Source organism: Anthonomus grandis, chromosome 3, assembly GCF_022605725.1.
Source record: "Anthonomus grandis grandis chromosome 3, icAntGran1.3, whole genome shotgun sequence".
Classification (NCBI taxonomy): domain Eukaryota; kingdom Metazoa; phylum Arthropoda; class Insecta; order Coleoptera; family Curculionidae; genus Anthonomus; species Anthonomus grandis.
The window spans coordinates 16,822,789-16,841,064 of NC_065548.1; the positions used below are offsets into that span (position 1 = coordinate 16,822,789).

The 18,276-nt window shown below is 31.9% G+C and overlaps 1 protein-coding gene across 3 annotated transcripts in view; it reads right to left on the reverse strand.

The window, feature by feature from the left end:
* Positions 1-18,276, reverse strand: part of LOC126734519 (peripheral plasma membrane protein CASK) — a 681,912-nt gene that overhangs the window by 572,220 nt on the left and 91,416 nt on the right. For 2 of the 3 annotated variants that reach the window (XM_050438187.1, XM_050438188.1), the window contains exon 6: positions 4,113-4,184. The exons of the other annotated variant lie outside the window; for it this stretch is intronic. In XM_050438187.1, the coding sequence (XP_050294144.1) occupies positions 4,113-4,184 (72 nt within the window). The remainder of the gene's footprint in view (positions 1-4,112; positions 4,185-18,276) is intronic. 3 annotated transcript variants of the gene reach the window in all.

Sequence of the window (18,276 nt, forward strand, 5' to 3'; positions counted from 1 at the left end):
CAAAATCTTAAAAAGTACCTTTTTTTAAAATTTGTTACAGAGAACGCCACAAGTAACAATTTGATTTTTATTTTTTTAATCCATAACATTTTAGGCTTGGCATACAGTGACTTTTTATTAAAAATATGTATTCTGCATATAGTTTTGTTAAAAAAAAGTATAATTCAAAAATCTCGCTTTAATACATTCAATAATTCAATAAATTCTTTTACTGAAAGATCAGTGAATCTTAAGAAATAATTACTTATTTCGGAATGACTCAGCAGCAATTAATATTTATACCATTAATTGCTGTCTTGTGTTTATCGTAAACAATTAATTTCATGTATCTCCATATGCAAAAATCTAGTGGGTTAAAGTCTGGACTTCGTGCGAGCCAAGGTTTTCAAATTCCAGGCAATAAATAATAGAACTAACCATAAGGACGCAATAAAAGGTAATAGATAACGTTATTAAATGAGTGACAATAACATTTAAAATAATTCGCCTTGTCAGATACAAATTTACAGCATCACAAATTATAAAAGTGTATGACCAGCATCTTTGGGATAATGGATGAATTTTTCGAGTTGTCAGACACAGCGTACTTAATAAATATTTTAACCTGAAGTAAGAAAATACAATTTTATCTTATATTATTTAAATGAACAAAAAATATGTTTATAAAGTTTAAGTATTGTGTGTACGTTTTCTAGTGACTTAAAACTCCGTACAGTCACGCGAGTCAAAAATGACTAAACTGTATATTCCATAAAATTGTGTGCTAATTAATTTATTAACCAATTTTAAACGAAGTAACAATGTGTGCTCAAATTAAATCCTATTTTTAAGAAACTGTTTTCTTTTGGAGGAAAAATGTGGTTTTAGGAACTAGAGAGAAGAACCGAAGTATGTTTTTTAATTTCTAACACGTTTACAAAAAACAAACATTCTTTTGAACTTAAGGACTTAAAAGTATTAAATAATGCAATAGCGACAAGAAAATAGTATCCTGAGATGTTTGCGATTTTATTATGCATAATTTAAATGGATACGGTTTCAATGTTATTTTATATTATTAAGTCTTCACCTTCAACTTTGACTCACTTTAAGCCGGCGCCACACGATGTGTCGAATACCTTCCAACGTTGGACGCGCAGCGATTCATCGCATCGTGTAGCCGTGCGCTGGTGACAAATATGTGTCCAACTTTGGTCACACGCAACGTTCGGGCCGAAGTCGGTACATTTGTCCCGTTTCAAAGGCTGCTTCCAACGTTCGGCACACGACTTGCCATACGGCCACACGAGATGTTTAGTTATCTACTGATTTTCGCACCAGGTCAGTGTTGTGCAGTTTTCAAGAAGTATTATTATTTGTTTGATTGTTTTATTTGAGCGAAAAAAATTAAAAAGGTAAGTAGTGTAGGTTTATAATAATTGCAGTAAACTAGTATTTATTCAAATATTCCTTTTTGCTTTTAAAATGAACAATTAGAGTTTATATACATAATACATATAGATTTTTAGTATGTATAACTATATATATTTAAATAATATGAAAAATAAAAAAAGTAGGTAAGAAAAATAATTTTATTTTGAGTACTTAGTATGTTATACAGTGCATCCCAAAAGTAATGTCTAAATTCATTTAAAATTCAGGAGTGTGTTCGAAAAAAAAACGCTCGGACACGTCAATTGAGATTGTAAGTTGCGCATTTTTTCCAATAAAAAAAAATTATACAGGGTATGCCATGTAGACGGGGCTAATACCAAATTTCTTATTTTAAATGGGACACCCTATATATTTTTTACGATTTATAATCGAGATTAAATTCTGAGAAATTTGATATATTACCTTATTTTTTTTCTTTGTTACTTTTGGAGATTATGACAAGTTAAAACTTGCCATTTCGGTACTTTGGCTGTAAAATCCAAACGGTTTAAGTTAGAACCAAATGGTTTTGACAGAATTTAAAAGTTACATCCTCGGATCAAATATTTCGTAATTAGGTCAGGTGAACTAATTTAAAAAAGGAAAAGGTTTAATGGGTATATTCCGCAAAATTGTAGCCAGGGAGACGCCTGTTTTAATTTTTATAGCATTAATTATTAATAAATTTAATAATATAAAAGTTAATTTAAAATATCCTGTTAATTCCATTCCTTTTAATTTAAAGAGTAATCAATTTAAATAAAAAACCTTACAGGGCAATCATCCACCACCTCCTAGTACGCCTTTTTTGTTTTTTCTGTTGCAATAATTTTGCACAACATAAAACTACCGTGGAAGCAGCAACGACTGAAGTTGTCACGTCTTCGTTATCCATTTTAAAAATTTTAATGTAAAGAAGTGAAATAAAACAGCACTGCACTGACGGCGATACACCAACCTTTGATACAATGTTAGTTCCAATCTTGGAAAGGACGTTACCTATCGTGTAGCAGACACATTTGCCAAATGCTTTAAGTGCAAAAAATTGTATCAAACGTTGGATCCAACGTTGGGTCCAATGGTTGGACGCATCGTGTGGCGCCGGCTTTATATGTCTATTCAAAAAATGGGTATATAAAAGGAACTCTTTTGACATGAAAAATTATGGCTAAAAAGTGTAGTTAATAATACCTTTAAAATGATTTTTAATAAAATACTGGCTTAAAAATGTTATTTTTAGTAGTTAAAAAAAAACAAGTTTTTAAACCCAAGCACTTGAAAGTCTGAAATATTGGGTTCATTTAAAACTTTCAAAATTTTCAATCCGCTTATTACATTATTTTATTTCTTTCTACTTATTGTCTTGCTTATAAGACATCAAATCATATTCATAATCCTATAATACTAACTCAAGTGAGTTAGCACTTAAGTGAGTTCGCTATTTAAAATGTAACTGCAACCTGGCGAAATAATATGAATGGTAAAGTAATACTCAGTGTATTTGTGTATTTAAAACAAGCTTTTCAAATAGTTAATTGAATTGGTTGTGATAGTTTTAAATGCATTAAAAGAGATATCAGCAAAAAACCTAACAAATAAGGCAGTTATTGGTTTTACTTATTTTCCATTTATATTAATAAAATTCAAAGAACTTGAAAATATTGCTCGATTAGTCCTTTTGCTGATAATACTCTCATTTCTATCTTCTCAACTCGAAGTAATATAGCAGAGACTACTGCATTATTAGAGAGAGGATGTGTAATTAAGTTAAAGTTAAATGCAAGAAAACTAAATAGATAGTTTCGAGAACTAAATATTTAATTTATAAAAAGTTGCGTGATAGGGCTACAGGTAAATATCTAGATAGAAGAAATTATTGAGAATTTACAAAAAATTAATTATTTTAAGTCCTGAGGTCTTTTGTAGAAAACTAGACTTTTGGAATCGCTTACATTTATTTTATAATAACCTTTTAAGCCTTAATTGTCTTATATTTGAATCTAAGTTTTTGATTTCTACGTGGATGCAACAAAAAAAAGGTTTAAATATAAAATTCGTAATAAGCAGCATCAGTTTATCAATTTCTATTGAATTGATGGCAAGCTCAATACTTATTTTTTATTATTTCTAAATTGCAAATAATTTTAATTCTCTAACCCCAATTTTTTAATTACTTGACTTTTCATACGTTTTAATAAAATATTGCCTTTCATATTATTACGACTTTTACAATTATTTAAAAAACTGTATTTAAATACAAAAAATGGATTAAAATAAATCGTATAACCTTTAGTCGAGTAAAATCTAATCTTACTCATTACATTAGCCATATTATTAAATATAATCACACGAAACAAACACATATTCCAACTAGAAACAATTAACAAAACTGTGCAACTAGAAATGAAATAAGCAAATATTTACTGATGATAAATAAAGTGCAGGTAGATGTGAGTCCGGTAGTTAGCGGATTTTAGCACAAACCACAATCGGCATTGCTGTAAGCAAACATCACAATGATAATGATAAATATTTCTTAATATGAAAGACAGCGTGCAGCATGCTTGTTTACTTACAGCAACGGGGCAAAGAGTTGTACAAAAATACAAGTTATATCAATCAATTTTATAATAGTAACCATTGAAAAAAAATAACATAACCATGTATTTTTGTGTAACATAAAGCTTTTGTGATCTTACCGGCCTTGTCAGCCTTCAGATACATCCTGCCCATGGGACACAGGTTCGTCCTGTACTCACACACTCCGTTTTCTACAGGACATAACTATTTGTTTTTATTGAGAACCTCATAAAATTTTAAGTTAAAAAAAATAAGCTGCGACAAACCTAAATTAACATAAATTAACCGACTACTATACTAGCGCAACGGTTGGATACAGAACAAAGGGTTATATTATTACTAAAATTTCAAAGGTACAATGTGTCTACGTCCTGTTTAGTTTAGCTTTACAATTATTAATATTTAATTGAGAGTAACCTTATTTAAACGCAGTTTAAAGGTAAATATAACAGCATTGAAAATTTAATTTTCTCATTTTAAAAGGGGGCTTTTGCGTCACTTGGCTCTATAAAGGAGTAGCTGCTGCAACATTAATCATTATTTCCTGAATGGTACGCCTCAACTGCCGTAAAAGTGATGGATTTTAATGGGAACAGCTCGCAATCTTGACTAGGACATTAATGCAGAGAATAATTCAATTTTAACGGAATTTCGGTTCTAACAACATTTGTAGATTAAGTACATTCACTTAACTATTTGATAACTATTTACTATTTTTTCGGAAAATAGGCAAAAGAGAACTAAAGAATGTATATAGGAGCAACTATTATCCTATAGTTATTTTAATAATATAGATATGTACTATTTATTTATACGGGTAGCGGATAGGAACTGCTTAAGAATTTCTTGAGTATCCGTATAAATTAGGGAAAGTGAATCAACCGCTGCCCTCTGTAGTTACTAGGAGCTTTCTAGCCCAGAAAGCTAGCACTTGACTAGAGCCTCTTGTGTTGAGTCACAGCCAAAGATTAAAACAGCAACAAAGGGGGAGGAAAATAACTGCGGTATGGTAGCACGGGCGGAAGTGTAACCCAGACCTTTAGGGATGGTATAAGGTTAACCAGGCATCCTTTTGCCCAAGAAAAGCAAACACCAAAGCCAGATGAGTCTTAGAACCAACGGTATAGGACCAAGAAGGCAAGAGGAAACCACTTGATTATTATCCCAAGAGGACATTATTGGTCTACTGATCGATCTAACATTAACCAACTTCGCAATCGTAGAGATGGAATGTGAAAGGCTATTTTAGCCTGGTATTTAATAACAGGAGCACTAATGCGCTTCATTATAAACATATCTGTGGTCTCTCAGAGTGACACTGGAAGAGCTGCGGACATTTTGCCACTGAAGACCATAATATTGAATATATTGTTGACGCGAAGAACACGGGCCGACATGATGTTGCCTTCCTGGTCAACAAAAAAGTTCCTTAATACGTTGAAGCCTACAGATCAGTCAGCGAAAGATTAACGACTTTGACTTTAAATCTTAAACAATACAAGTTACGCCTGATTCAAGTATACCTGCCTACCACTTACGGAAACGACAAAGAGATTTATATAACATCGTAGAAAATACTATAAATACTCGTAACCCTAAAGGTATCGGGATAGTTCTGACAGATTTCAACTCAAAGGTAGGAAAAACAACATCGGACGACCATTTACGAGACATAGTAAGTCGTTATAAGAACGAAACGAACGAGGCAACGAATTAAGAGAATTTGCTACTAATAATAATCTATCTGTAATGAACACCATATGCAAACACCACCAATGACGTTAGTACACGTGAACATCTCCCAATGGAAACAATAAATCCCAAATCGACTATATCCTCGTTGATAAAAGATGGAGAACCTCTTTCCACAACGTTAAAACAATGCCAAGCGCTGAGTGCGCATACGATCACAATTTTCATAGGTAAATTTTAGTAAGATCAAATTGAGCAAACCAATATCCGAAGTGAAGTCCAAACGAATTAGTGCTCCTGAGCTAATAATCCTTCAAGAAGCTGTATGAAACAGTGGATCTCTTCAACTGAAATGAGGCTCGAATCAAATATGCTATGTAGTAAAGTGAAATACCTGGAACTCGAGTTCAAACCCAGGACACAAATCAACAAGGACAACGAGGGCAATGTAAACAGCATTGCTACTGTATGGTAGATGTATTGCACAGAGCTCTTCTAAAATGATGTCCGAGCAAAGAACGAGAATCAACCATAGATTCAGAAATGAAGACTACGAAATCAGAAAGCATCGGGTTGTGATGGAATTACCGCTGTAGAACTGAAAAATATGAGTGAATTGGGGATATCCATAATACATAGCGTATATGATATCTATCGCCGCAAATTTAACTCTTTGCGCCAAACAATAAAATAGCAAGCTCGGGAGGCCTTCAAAATCTGTCGTTAGAACAGAGGAAGCCATCTCTGAAGACTCTTCTTCTTTTTGGTACTTTATTAGGGCAAGGAAGGCCCAGTGTTTGGTACCAGCAACTGTTTACGATTTTTTTGGAAGAAGTTTTAAGGGTACTGCTAATATTGTCTCGGCATTTGTATATTTTCTCCAGATATTTTATATTTTTGAATTTTCTGCATATAAAAATTCTGACCGAACAGATAAAACCTATTTCTACTCTTATTTCTCGGATTATGTAGAAGTTTCCCCGTCAATTTCTGCTGATAAAATTGCAGCTGCAGGTACAACATTAACAAAGAAAATGACCGCTCGGCCCAGGTGGAACTCCCAGTTTCATAGCCAAGGATTGTGCATTTATTCCGTGTAACCAATTATTGCATTTTCTTAGCCTAATCTTTAAAATTAACCAGTTTCCCTTTATTCGGAAAACTGCCAAAATACTTCCCATACACAAGAAAGATGACCTACAGAACATTAAAAATTATCATCCCATATCCATTCTATAACTTTTCCAAAATCTTAGAGATTATTATTTACAATTCCGTATTTCCTCATGTTCAATCGAAACTATCCATATATCATCTTTCTACCTTGAGACCAGATTGATTTCAGCAAATCCTTTCATCAAATAGATCAATATATCTTACTGGAATCTTACTGGAAGTTGACGAAGCTGTTTAATTTTTCTGAAAAGCTTACTGCTATCGCTACATTTGATCATCGTATCATATTGGTTGTCAAAATTAAAAGGTACAACTTAAAATCCTTTATTCCTACTTCTGGAGTTCTACAGGGGTCCAATCTAGGTCCACACTACTATTTACAAGTCAATAGTATCAATACAAGAATAATATCAATGATCTGATTTCAATTATCTCTTGCGGCAAACTAGCCTATGCTGAAGATCTGAAAATTTTCTGGCGTGACATGGAGGAGGACGAGATGGATTGCTTATTGCTACAGAGCAATATAAACCTGCTTAAGAATTGGTGTAAATGCAATAATCTAAATATTAAGGTTTCTAAATGCTGTGTTATGTCTTATCATAGAATTAAGATCCCACTAATATTTAACTATACCACTGCCAATTTCACTTTATGCAGAACGAAATTGTTTAAGGACCGTGAATTTGTTTGACGATAGGCTTACATTCGTCCCAAATATTGATTATATAGCCACTTCCGCAAGACTATTGGGGTTTATTATTCGGAATTGCACGCTTTTTATCATTTCACTTTTTATGATAATGCTCTATTTCTCTTTGGTGCGACCCAAGCTCGAATATGGGTCTCTGATTTGGTATCTATCTTATAATTGCCATATTAACTCCCTTAAATACATCTAAAGGCGCTTTTTGAAATATTTATGTTTAGAGAGAATTATGCTTATCCAACTACAGGTTATAATCACACTCATCTGTTATCCCGGTTCGACTTAGAAGCTCTTGTTTTGAGGAGAGAGACTGTGCTGTGAAATTGCTCAATGGTCACACAGATTCTCCAACTCTTTTTGGTCACATTTGTTTGCAGGTGCCGCGCCCTTCTACAAAACCAGTTTTATGCTTCTGATCGTGCCAGAATTACCATTAAATATCAAGATCCTATTATTATCATGTGCACAAACTTCAACAATTTTGCTTCCACTTGTAATATCTTTGCTCTGATTTATGCACTCTAATGCACCTAGTTTCGGAGTTCGGCAGTCGCTAGAAGATGAGTTAAACTTTTCTCTTTCTGCTTGGTATGTATCTTTTTTGAATTTACTCGGAATTTTGTTTTATTTTATATTACATTTAATAATTTAATTTCAACTCTAGTTTTGTTGAATAATTTAGTCCAGTTTAGTTAGTTTAGTTTTTTTTGTTAGTTTTTTGTACTTTAGGTATTATATTTTACTACTGCTCCTGTAATTGACCTGTAGTCTGTAACATAAATATAAATAAATATGTATAAGAAGATCTGGACGATTAGAAGCCAGCCAGAACAATGGTGCCATTCCATTTTCTCACCTTTATATAATAAAGGTCTTCCTCTCGACTGTGGAAACTATCGCAGACTGCCCTAATTCTGCATGATAATAATCTCTTGAGAAGCTGAACAATTTCCTCCTTAGATTAATACTAGACTAGAAGACTGGATTTGTTCTAGGAAAAGGAACTTACGGCAGATCTTGTAAGTTTGACGGATCAATAAAAAAACCAGAGAGTTTAATGTTAAAATGCTCCTGGGTTTCATAGGCTATAGGAAGGGTTTTGACAAGGTACAATGGTCGAAGCTCTGGAATATTCTTGCCTATATGGAGACCATAGCATCTGATATACCTAATCTTATAGAGGTCGACGGACACTCTCTCTGACACCTTCTCAACTACTGCTAGGTTAAGACAAGGCTGCATTTTATTTTCCTTTCTTTTCAATATCCAGGGTGGTCGGTAGTAAATGCGCCAAAAAGCAATTCTAGGTTAAACTTAAAACCTTAAGTTGTTTTTGCGATATCGACATAAAAATAGGGAATCGGGGTTTTTTGGGGATGCGGCATATATTTTTAATCTATTTTTTGACATAAAGTTTAGAGGGCACTAGTTACAGCATTTTTATTCGCTGTTTCATCCCATAAGGTTTTTACTAGTACACTTTTATTATTTTTTATCTATGTAATTGATAGAGTAATATTTTTAAAAAAATAAGTTTAACGACATTTATTTCAGTTAAAAAACCCCTAAATATTTGCATTTCAAGTTTTGTTGCACACTTAAAAACACTTGACATGAATATTATGGATAACAAATAAACGTAGTCATTAAAATAATGTCAGTCATATTGACATTAATTTTGAAAATTATTAATTTAAAAAAAGGTCTTGTATGGTTAATTAAAAATATGATGAATTTAATATTAATAATCATAATTTGTCCACAATTCTCACAGATGGTTTGGTAGTGGTAGTGAATATTCATGACTTCCGGGTAGTCCGGATCTTAATCCTTTGGATTTTTTAAGGTATTGAGTCAGTAGTTAAAACAGAAGGAATCCATACATGAGAGCAACTATAGCAAAAAATTCATAATTCCACCAATGTTATCAAAAGTAAATAATGAACTTCATTCCAAGTAAGGTACTTTTTGGTAAAAAGATTAAGAAAATGCCTAAAAGTGAATGTTGGACCTTTTCTATTATTTTATCTCAATTTAGTGCTAAAGTATTTTTTAACTGTGGAACAGATTTGTTTAACCAAAGTAGATATAGTGCGTCTTTTTTTTTAAAAATCATGATTCTATCAGTTAAAACAAAGGTAAAAAAACAAAGTAATAAAACGTTACTAGTAAGAAAGTTATGACATGAACTACCCACCCTCTTTTAACTTTTGACACCCTTTTTGACTTTATGTCAAAAAATAAAATAAAATATTATTCCACATCCCAAAGAACCCCCGATTCCCCGTTTATATATCGATATCTCAAAAACAACTTGAGCTATATAGAGAAAAAGAGATTCGAAAATTAAATTTTAATACCCTGTATCTTAATTATGAGCGACATTTTACTAAGGCATATTTGGGTCACCATCGATTTTTTTACGAGGTTAACCTAAAATTTCTTTTGGTTTATATATTACCGACCACCCTGTTTATATTGAATTCAATATTAGGGAGATTCTTAAAGAGTGAAAGGGTAACATCATGACATGACTTGATAATAACAAAAAAAAGGGCATGAACTTATTAATCTAATGCAGAAGCTAGATGAATACAGCAGACGATACCGACTGGAAATCAATAATTCAAAGATAAAAGTAATGATTGTTGACCGTGCTAATAACAACAGCCCTGACTTTACAAATGTTGCCGGATATCAAGTGGTCAGTCAGTTTGAATATGTTGGATCTGTCTTCACCAATAGCGAAGATTGCAAAACTGAAATCTGAAATTCTATAACAATTAATACCAAACTTAGATTTATACGAAATCTCATTTTCTCCATAGCGACTTATAAAAATATCATACCGTCGCAGAATTGGCACTCTAGAGATGTACCGCTACAGAAGAATGCTTCGAATTCCATAGATAGCAAACCGCACCAACAATTGCAAATGAAAATCAGACTTATGTCAACCAGCAGTATTTAAAATAATTTAGACACATTGCCAGAAAATCTCAGAGGTAAGGGAGAAGCTGATCATAAAAGAAAAAGTAAATGGACGAATACCAAAAGAATGTTCACTATCGCGATCGGTAGACCAATTACAAAATCGAATACGAGAGAGGCTGCACGATGAAATACACCATGCCCGAGAAAGAAAATCTTAGAGGCCAACGATTGACGGACTTACCACATGGTGCCACCACACCCCTCCGAGGAGTTTACGAGGAACGAACCATTTGTTTTCAGTAATAATAATTTATATTTCTTCTTCTTTATTCCATTGGTTTTCTGGTTTTCGTACCCTGGAGAAGACAATAAGCAGCATCAGTATTAAAACTTTTTAAGCAACAAGTAAACAATTTGCCACATTACAACATTTAAATAATATATTTCCTGTGGCACCTAGAATCACTAAGAAAAAACAGTTTCTACATAAATCTTATGGTCTTAAATTTATATAGCTTATAGCCTAAAATTTGCAGTATTATACTCATACATTTATCACAATACATTTATAAATTAATTTTTACCCAAATATTAAAAACCCAAATTAATACAATGTATTAATTTGGGTTTGCCAAGTTTGATTTGGTTACTTACGGCTTGTTGTTTAAATATTTTTTTTAAATTTTAAATGCTCAACTTCCTTATAACAGTTGTTAGTTTTTATTTTTAACGCAAATACGTGTTTATTTAAAAAGTGTATTCACTAACATTTTGTAATATATTCTCATTTACATAATTTTCTAGTTTTTAAGAAAACATATGTGATCATATTTTATAATTTGTATTATGAACTAATTGTTTTATACCGGGTGGTGCGTCGCCGAGCGGAACATAGGAAATCCCATGTACATTTTAAGGGGGTCAGTTATTGGCTTCCCTGCACATTTTACAGAAAAATGTAAGATAACTTTTTGAAGAAACCAATCTGGAATCTTGAATTACTAAATTAAATGTAATTGCAAAATTAGCAAATTTTCGGTTCAGGTAAAACCAAACGGGCACCAGTAAATTGAATATTGTCACTGACGTGAGGAAAAGTGTCAAGAAATCAGTGACAGTCGATATTTGAAAACAAGTATAAATTATTGAATCGACGAAAAAATAGCCATAATTAAGTCGCATTATGCGGCAAACAGTTTTAGAGCAGTATCTGAAATGTTTTCAGTTTATTTCCCCACCGTAATTAATTATTTTTTACCATTCCGTTAAAAAACATTTCTTGTATTCGGCTGTACGTCAGATTTGACAAAGCCTTATAACAAATTGTTTGCTGGTGGCTGGTTTTACCTGAACCGAAAATTTGGTAATTTTACAATTACATTTAATTGAATAGTTCAAGATTCGCTTATTACAATTTTTTGAAATTTTGCACGAGGGTTTGCCAGATTTGTCTCTTCAAAAAGTTATCTTACATTTTTTCTGTAAAATGTGCAGAAAAGCCAATAATTGACCCTCTTAAAATTTACATAGGATTTCCTATGTTCCGCTCGGCGACGCACCACCCGGTATAAAAGTTTTCCCGTTAGATTATAATTTGTTAAATAGAAATGGAAAACAGTTTGAGTTTTTTACCACCAGGATTAAGGCAAAAAGTAAGCCATATTTCTATAGGTCAATTAGTGCCAAGAAAACTATTTTGAAAAAAAAGAAAAAAAATAGGTGTATTCGCACCAAGTATGTCCGATCTAGAAACAATAAGCTAATCTATTTTTGCTGGTTTTTCTTTTTTCCTTGATTCATTAAAAACAATTAAAGTTCAATTATATTATTTTTAAAGCGTTAATTCGTTTCTTGTTCGTATTCTCGATCAAATCCTTCATTAACAGACCCAATTCGAAGTCTTAACCACGTTTATAGAACCGGAGGTTACCGACGTTCCATTTACAAGGCTATTTAATTACAACATTTTGCTCGCAGGCAGCCATAGCAGACTTTGATTAATGCAATTAACCCGTTCAAAATGAACAGATTTTGTCCTCAATTTTTAAATTCGTAACGCAATAAGGCCTGCGAAACAGCCCCGTCAATTTCATTATTAAATCCCGGCTCGTGTTTCCGCTCTATTTGAGATTTATCCATTTTTCATCTTCCATTATCTATATTAATAAATAAATTAAAAACATTTTTAGAGCTACAAAATTTTCAAAGAAATAGTCCAACTTTTCTCAAAGAGACCGGCTTACATTAAATAGTAATGAAATAAATTGTAAGTCATAGTCAAAGGTCTCAAATTTATTAAATTAAAGTCAGAGGATTACATGTGTTTCGCCCATACTAGGCATCATCAAATCCACTTGTGTATTCACTAAAAAAAAAAACAAAAAAGAAGCAGATAACGACACTACATGATAGAAGTCAAGGGTAGAAATTAGGTTAAAATTGGTAAAATTGTTTTTTTTTATGAATTTTGGAATTGTTATGTCAAACAATTACTTCTCGATTAACCGAAGTGTTACATCTTGGCCGGTTATAGACGTTTGTGGAATAGCTAAAATTTATAACGAAATTTTTTTTTAATTTTTATCAACTTGTTCTAATTTAATTTAGATAAATTTTTTAACAAATACCATGACAAATATAAACATCATTACAAAGTTCTTCCCTCATCTTGTTGACAATATTTTAGTAAGGTTCTTATTATTCTGATTCTCGCTCATCATCACTAGCTACTTTAATGAACGTTAAAATTAAAAAAAAAAGAGTTTGAATTTTGGTCTGATCAGTTTAAATTTTATTGAATTGGCCCAATTCTTCTTAGACCTACGTGGATATAGTACACTCACTAACTCACGACATTCCTATGATATTATAAATTTTAGCAGGATTAGATGATGAAGAAATTTGTTACGTATTGCTTATTTTTACCAATATTACTATTTGTTAAATTAAATTTTATACGCTAATATTTAAATTGTGAGAAAATGTAAGATCTTCATCGCGAGGACATCTGGTGGTTCATCGTCATATTTATCTAGCCTCATCAAGAATTTCTTTTTAGTGTACTATTTATAGTTTCTATAACTCCTGGCTTTTAAAACATATTTCAACAATTTATTAACAACTAAAAACTTACAATTGAACTGTTTAAATGATGACCTTTAACGTAAATAATTCGTAGTATGCAGTAGTAGTAAGTATGCATAATCTAAATGGATACGAGTGCTAAATTAGGTTTATTTATAGAAAAGTCGTTTAAAGAGCCTCATTTTGCTTTATTTATGAGTTGATGTGTTTTTTCAAAGAATACACAAGAAGGCTATGATATAAAAAACATACTATAAAAGTTTAACATGTTTTACAAAAACTTGTTCATCTATGTTTTCCGTTAAAATTAAAATTTAATGCCAAGTAAAGAACATGGTTTCTACAGAGAATAAATCCGGATGTTCTTTTATGGACTTTCGCAGAACCATCGAAAGGCTAAAGGGAAATTTATGGCAACACGAAAGTAGAGCGAGTAAGATACGGGGTTACGAGGTTTTCTGTGTATGGAGTGGATGATCAATAATTTAAATGTTAATGCACGCTAAGAAATGGATATATTATGATTTCGCTAAATATCTATATAAATATCAATTTTTGTTGCTAAACTAGAATTTTTTTAGTAATTTAAAACGATGCTATAAAATGTAATTATAATAAGCTATAGAGCGAATCTCAAAATTCTTCTATAATTTAATAAAATTTTATATTACATTTTTGAATTCTTGCAAGGCTTGTTCCGTTTTATGGATTTATGAAACTATATTATTACTTTAAATATAAATTTGTGCATTAAGATTTAAATATTTTTTTAAAATAATTTTTTTTAGGCTTAATCTAGTTACTATCAATTTTCTATAGAAAAATAAGACAATTTTTTTTTAATTATTTTTACAAATTCATTAAAATATGAAGTATAACAACATACTCAGTATTTAATATCATTATTTCCTCGTTAGTCAAACATCCAGCGATGGATTTGCTGGTAAGTAAGAATGCTAAGAACGCAGCATCACAGAGCTAGGACACGGTATGTATGTGAACTAGGATTCCAGACATCCGAATGCCCTGAAGTAAACTATGCAATTTTCATTTGAAATCTGTTAGCATTCCGGAACTTTTGCTTTAGTCGTGAATATGCATTAATTTTCCCAAAAACGGAATGAAAACGGAGTAGAAAATGTTTAGTTTATTATTTTTGGACGTAAATTAGATTTTATAATTAATTAACATTTTAACAAATTAATAAAAGGTTTTCAAAAATACAGCCTCAATTTCTTTTTACTTTTATTTGTGATGGTATGACGTTTCGTCCTGGATTTAAGACTTCTTCAGATGGCTATTAAGAAAATACAAATGATAGAATTAAAAGTTTTTGAAAATTACAACAAAATATGAACCTAGAATACAAATAAATAAATAAACAAAGCAACACGTTTAAAATGTTCAGTACAGGTTTTGTGACATAAAATATCTGCAAAAGAAAACTTACAATTAAACTATAGTATCAGTGTCGACATCTATCAGTCATATACATGTACGTGTATAAAGAACAAAAACATGAACCTTAAGGATCAAATACTTAAAACCTGCATTTGGAGAAGGATCTGGAACATTTTTTGTGTTTAGGATTATTCAAATTTTTATTTTAATAAAATTAGCAGTAATATAACTAATAATTTTTGTTGAATAGTTTTTTTTGGTTATTTATTATTATTGAGAATAAACTGTTTATTAACATTTTTCTACTTGGTTATATACCACGACTGTAGAAGTAATCTTTTATAAAGGTTACTCTCTTTATGAAGTATCGTAACAATGTTAAAGTTAAACGTATGCCCCGTGTTTGTTGTGTTGGTTGAGCCTTTTGTGACTGAGATGTTGACCAATATAAGAAGTAGGTATCTGACAAGAAAGATAATTAACTTTATAAACCACATTACTCTTATTCATAAGAGGAATGGGGTCTGTCTAAGAAAATTTTTACTAGATCACTTCTCCATTTCTTGCTATGTTGTTCTGGTTATATTATTAGTTTGAGGTATCAAAACTGAACACAGAAAATTGAAAAATAAATTGAATTATAAAAATAAAATCTTCCAGAGGAATCACGGATTCAACCCTATGAAAATTTTCTCTTATGTAATTTATTAAAAAGTCAATAAGTGTATAGGGAAACCACATCTAATAAAATTAACTGAAAACCTGAATAGTTTTAAAAGTTCTTTTTTTTAAGATTAGTTACAAGTTCAAGGGAATTTGTTATTGTATATGGCAAGCTAAGAGTAAGGGGTTTAAGTAACTTGCTGTTAAAAATATGCTGTTAACTTATATGTGGGACAGTAAGTTGTAGAAACCACAAGTCGTAGAGGCATATCATGCTTATAACCTTAATGAGCCGATACATTTTAGCATGTACACTTTTGTACAGGGTGTCTCATTAAGAATGTTCCTCGGCTGTATCTCAGGTCCTAATAATCGAAGAGCGTTGAAAAAAAAATAGTATAAAAGTGGCCAAGAAAAAATAGCTGGAAAATATTTTGTTCAATCGCTAGAGGGCGTTCTAGCTACTTAAAAACTTTAAAGTCTATTTTTTCCAAAAAACCTTTAATAACTTGCATCCCAAAATATTATCGAAATCATCTACAAAGTATTCCAGACAAAAATGTTTCGACAACCATTTCTGTCAAATGTCAAATAAAGTGGTGGGGAGAGTTTCTATCTTAAATGGGAAAAATTGTAAGAAGTAGGCTTTGGCTTCACCGATTTTTTTAAAACAACTTTAATTTAAAAGCTCTTTTATTGCTTTATTTTTCTATCAAAAAGATATTATTGGAAAATTTTCTCAAAACCCGCTAGGAAGCGTCTACTTCTAACTTACGCTATTCGACTGATTATTTTAAGAAACTTAAATGCAACCATGTGTGTTTTTTTACGGTATTAAGAGCGGAGAACATAGCTTAATAATTTAGTAGAAACCGCATTTTGATATCACGTCTCTAACTAAAGTTACAAAAGAAAATGTGTTCATTAGAAAGTAAAATCATCAAATATGGTCGTTAAGTTCTATTTACCAGCTGGGTTAAAAAAACTGGTGTCTAAATGAATCTTTGTGTAGAGAAACAATCTTGGTATACCAGCTTTTTAGAAATTCCGGTAGGTGGCGTTTTTTTATACACTTAATAAATCAGGTAATAAATCAATGTTTATGAGAAAACTAGGAAAACTATGCATAGGAGCGTTTTACATATTTATCAACGTCGACGCGTCATTGTAACACGACAAAAATATTTCGATAGTTTTGGCACTTGGTACCGATTAAACTGAAAACAGATAAAAATCTTGCTTATTTTAAGTGGAATAAAAAAATAATATTATTTTAATTCCTACACTAATCTAATGCCTGCCGAGAAGCTCGAATTGTCGTCCGTCTTGTTCTATACAATTTTGAACTCTTCGTCGGGTTGATTCCACGGCTGCCTCTATTTCTGCGGCTGGTAAACTTCGAATAGCGCCCCTTATTCGCTGTTTCATATTTTCTCTATTGGTAGGAATCGAAAAAAATATAATGGCTTTTATTCTACCCCATACATAAAAGTCAAGGCAGGTTAAATCTGGCGATCTGCAAGTATATGCAATGTAATCTAATCATGTTTCTATAACGATAAAATTACCTTGCCGGCCAAGGGAAAAAGCTACCTCTGCCAATCCACCGATCAGGGTACCGCTGATCAAAGAACGTTCGCACTTGTACCGCGAAACGAGCCGGGCATCCGTCATGTTGTAGCAACATGTTGGCTCTTATAACCAGAGGCACCTCTTCTAATAATGCTGGAAGCTCATTTCTTAAAAATCCAAGATATCGTTCTCCAGTTAGGCTCTCATCAAATAAAAATGGACCTATAACCTGAGATCCTATTACACCGCACCAGACATTAACACTCCACCTTCCCTGATGCTGGATCTCGCGCATTCAACGAGGGTTAGTTTCAGACCAATAGTGCATATTATGTCTGTTAACTCCTCCGTCACTATTGCACGTTGCTTCAACTGTCCATAAAATTTCGTTGAGAAAATTTAGATTTTCGAGCAACATATTCTCCATCCAATGACATTAATCTAGTCTTCTGTCATAGTCTTCTAGATTTAATGCCTGGTGGAGTACTACATGGAATGGATGAAATTTATATACAAAAAAATTAAATTAAAAAATTAATCTAGGCACTTATTTTTGAAAAATTATGTTATACCTGTGTTCCTGCAAAATTCTGTGAACCGCAGAACGAGGTATGCCTAAATCGCCTGAAATAGTTCTGATGCTTAAGTGACACCTGCGACCTTGTCTACGGTAGGTTAGATAGACTACACTACCTGTTGTCCGAAAACGACGGGCCAAACGAAGAAATATGCCTCTACTTAGATGCTGGTTTTGAGGAAAACGTTGATCATACAGCCTTGCAGCTATAGTAGCATTTTCAAAACATTCATAAAAAATGTTGATAACATTTACCGACTCTCGCAAAGACAGACACATTTTAAATTAAAGTCAAAGAATAAACTCTGATCGAAATAAATAACTAAATTTATAGCACCACCGAAAACTTTTAAGCAGGTGTCACAGAGTTGTTACCGGCCATGGTTTTTGTTTTTTAAACAAATGCAAAGCCAACTTATTATTAAAATTGGCATAATTTAATTACCTATTTATTTATACTCGAATAAACTGCTAA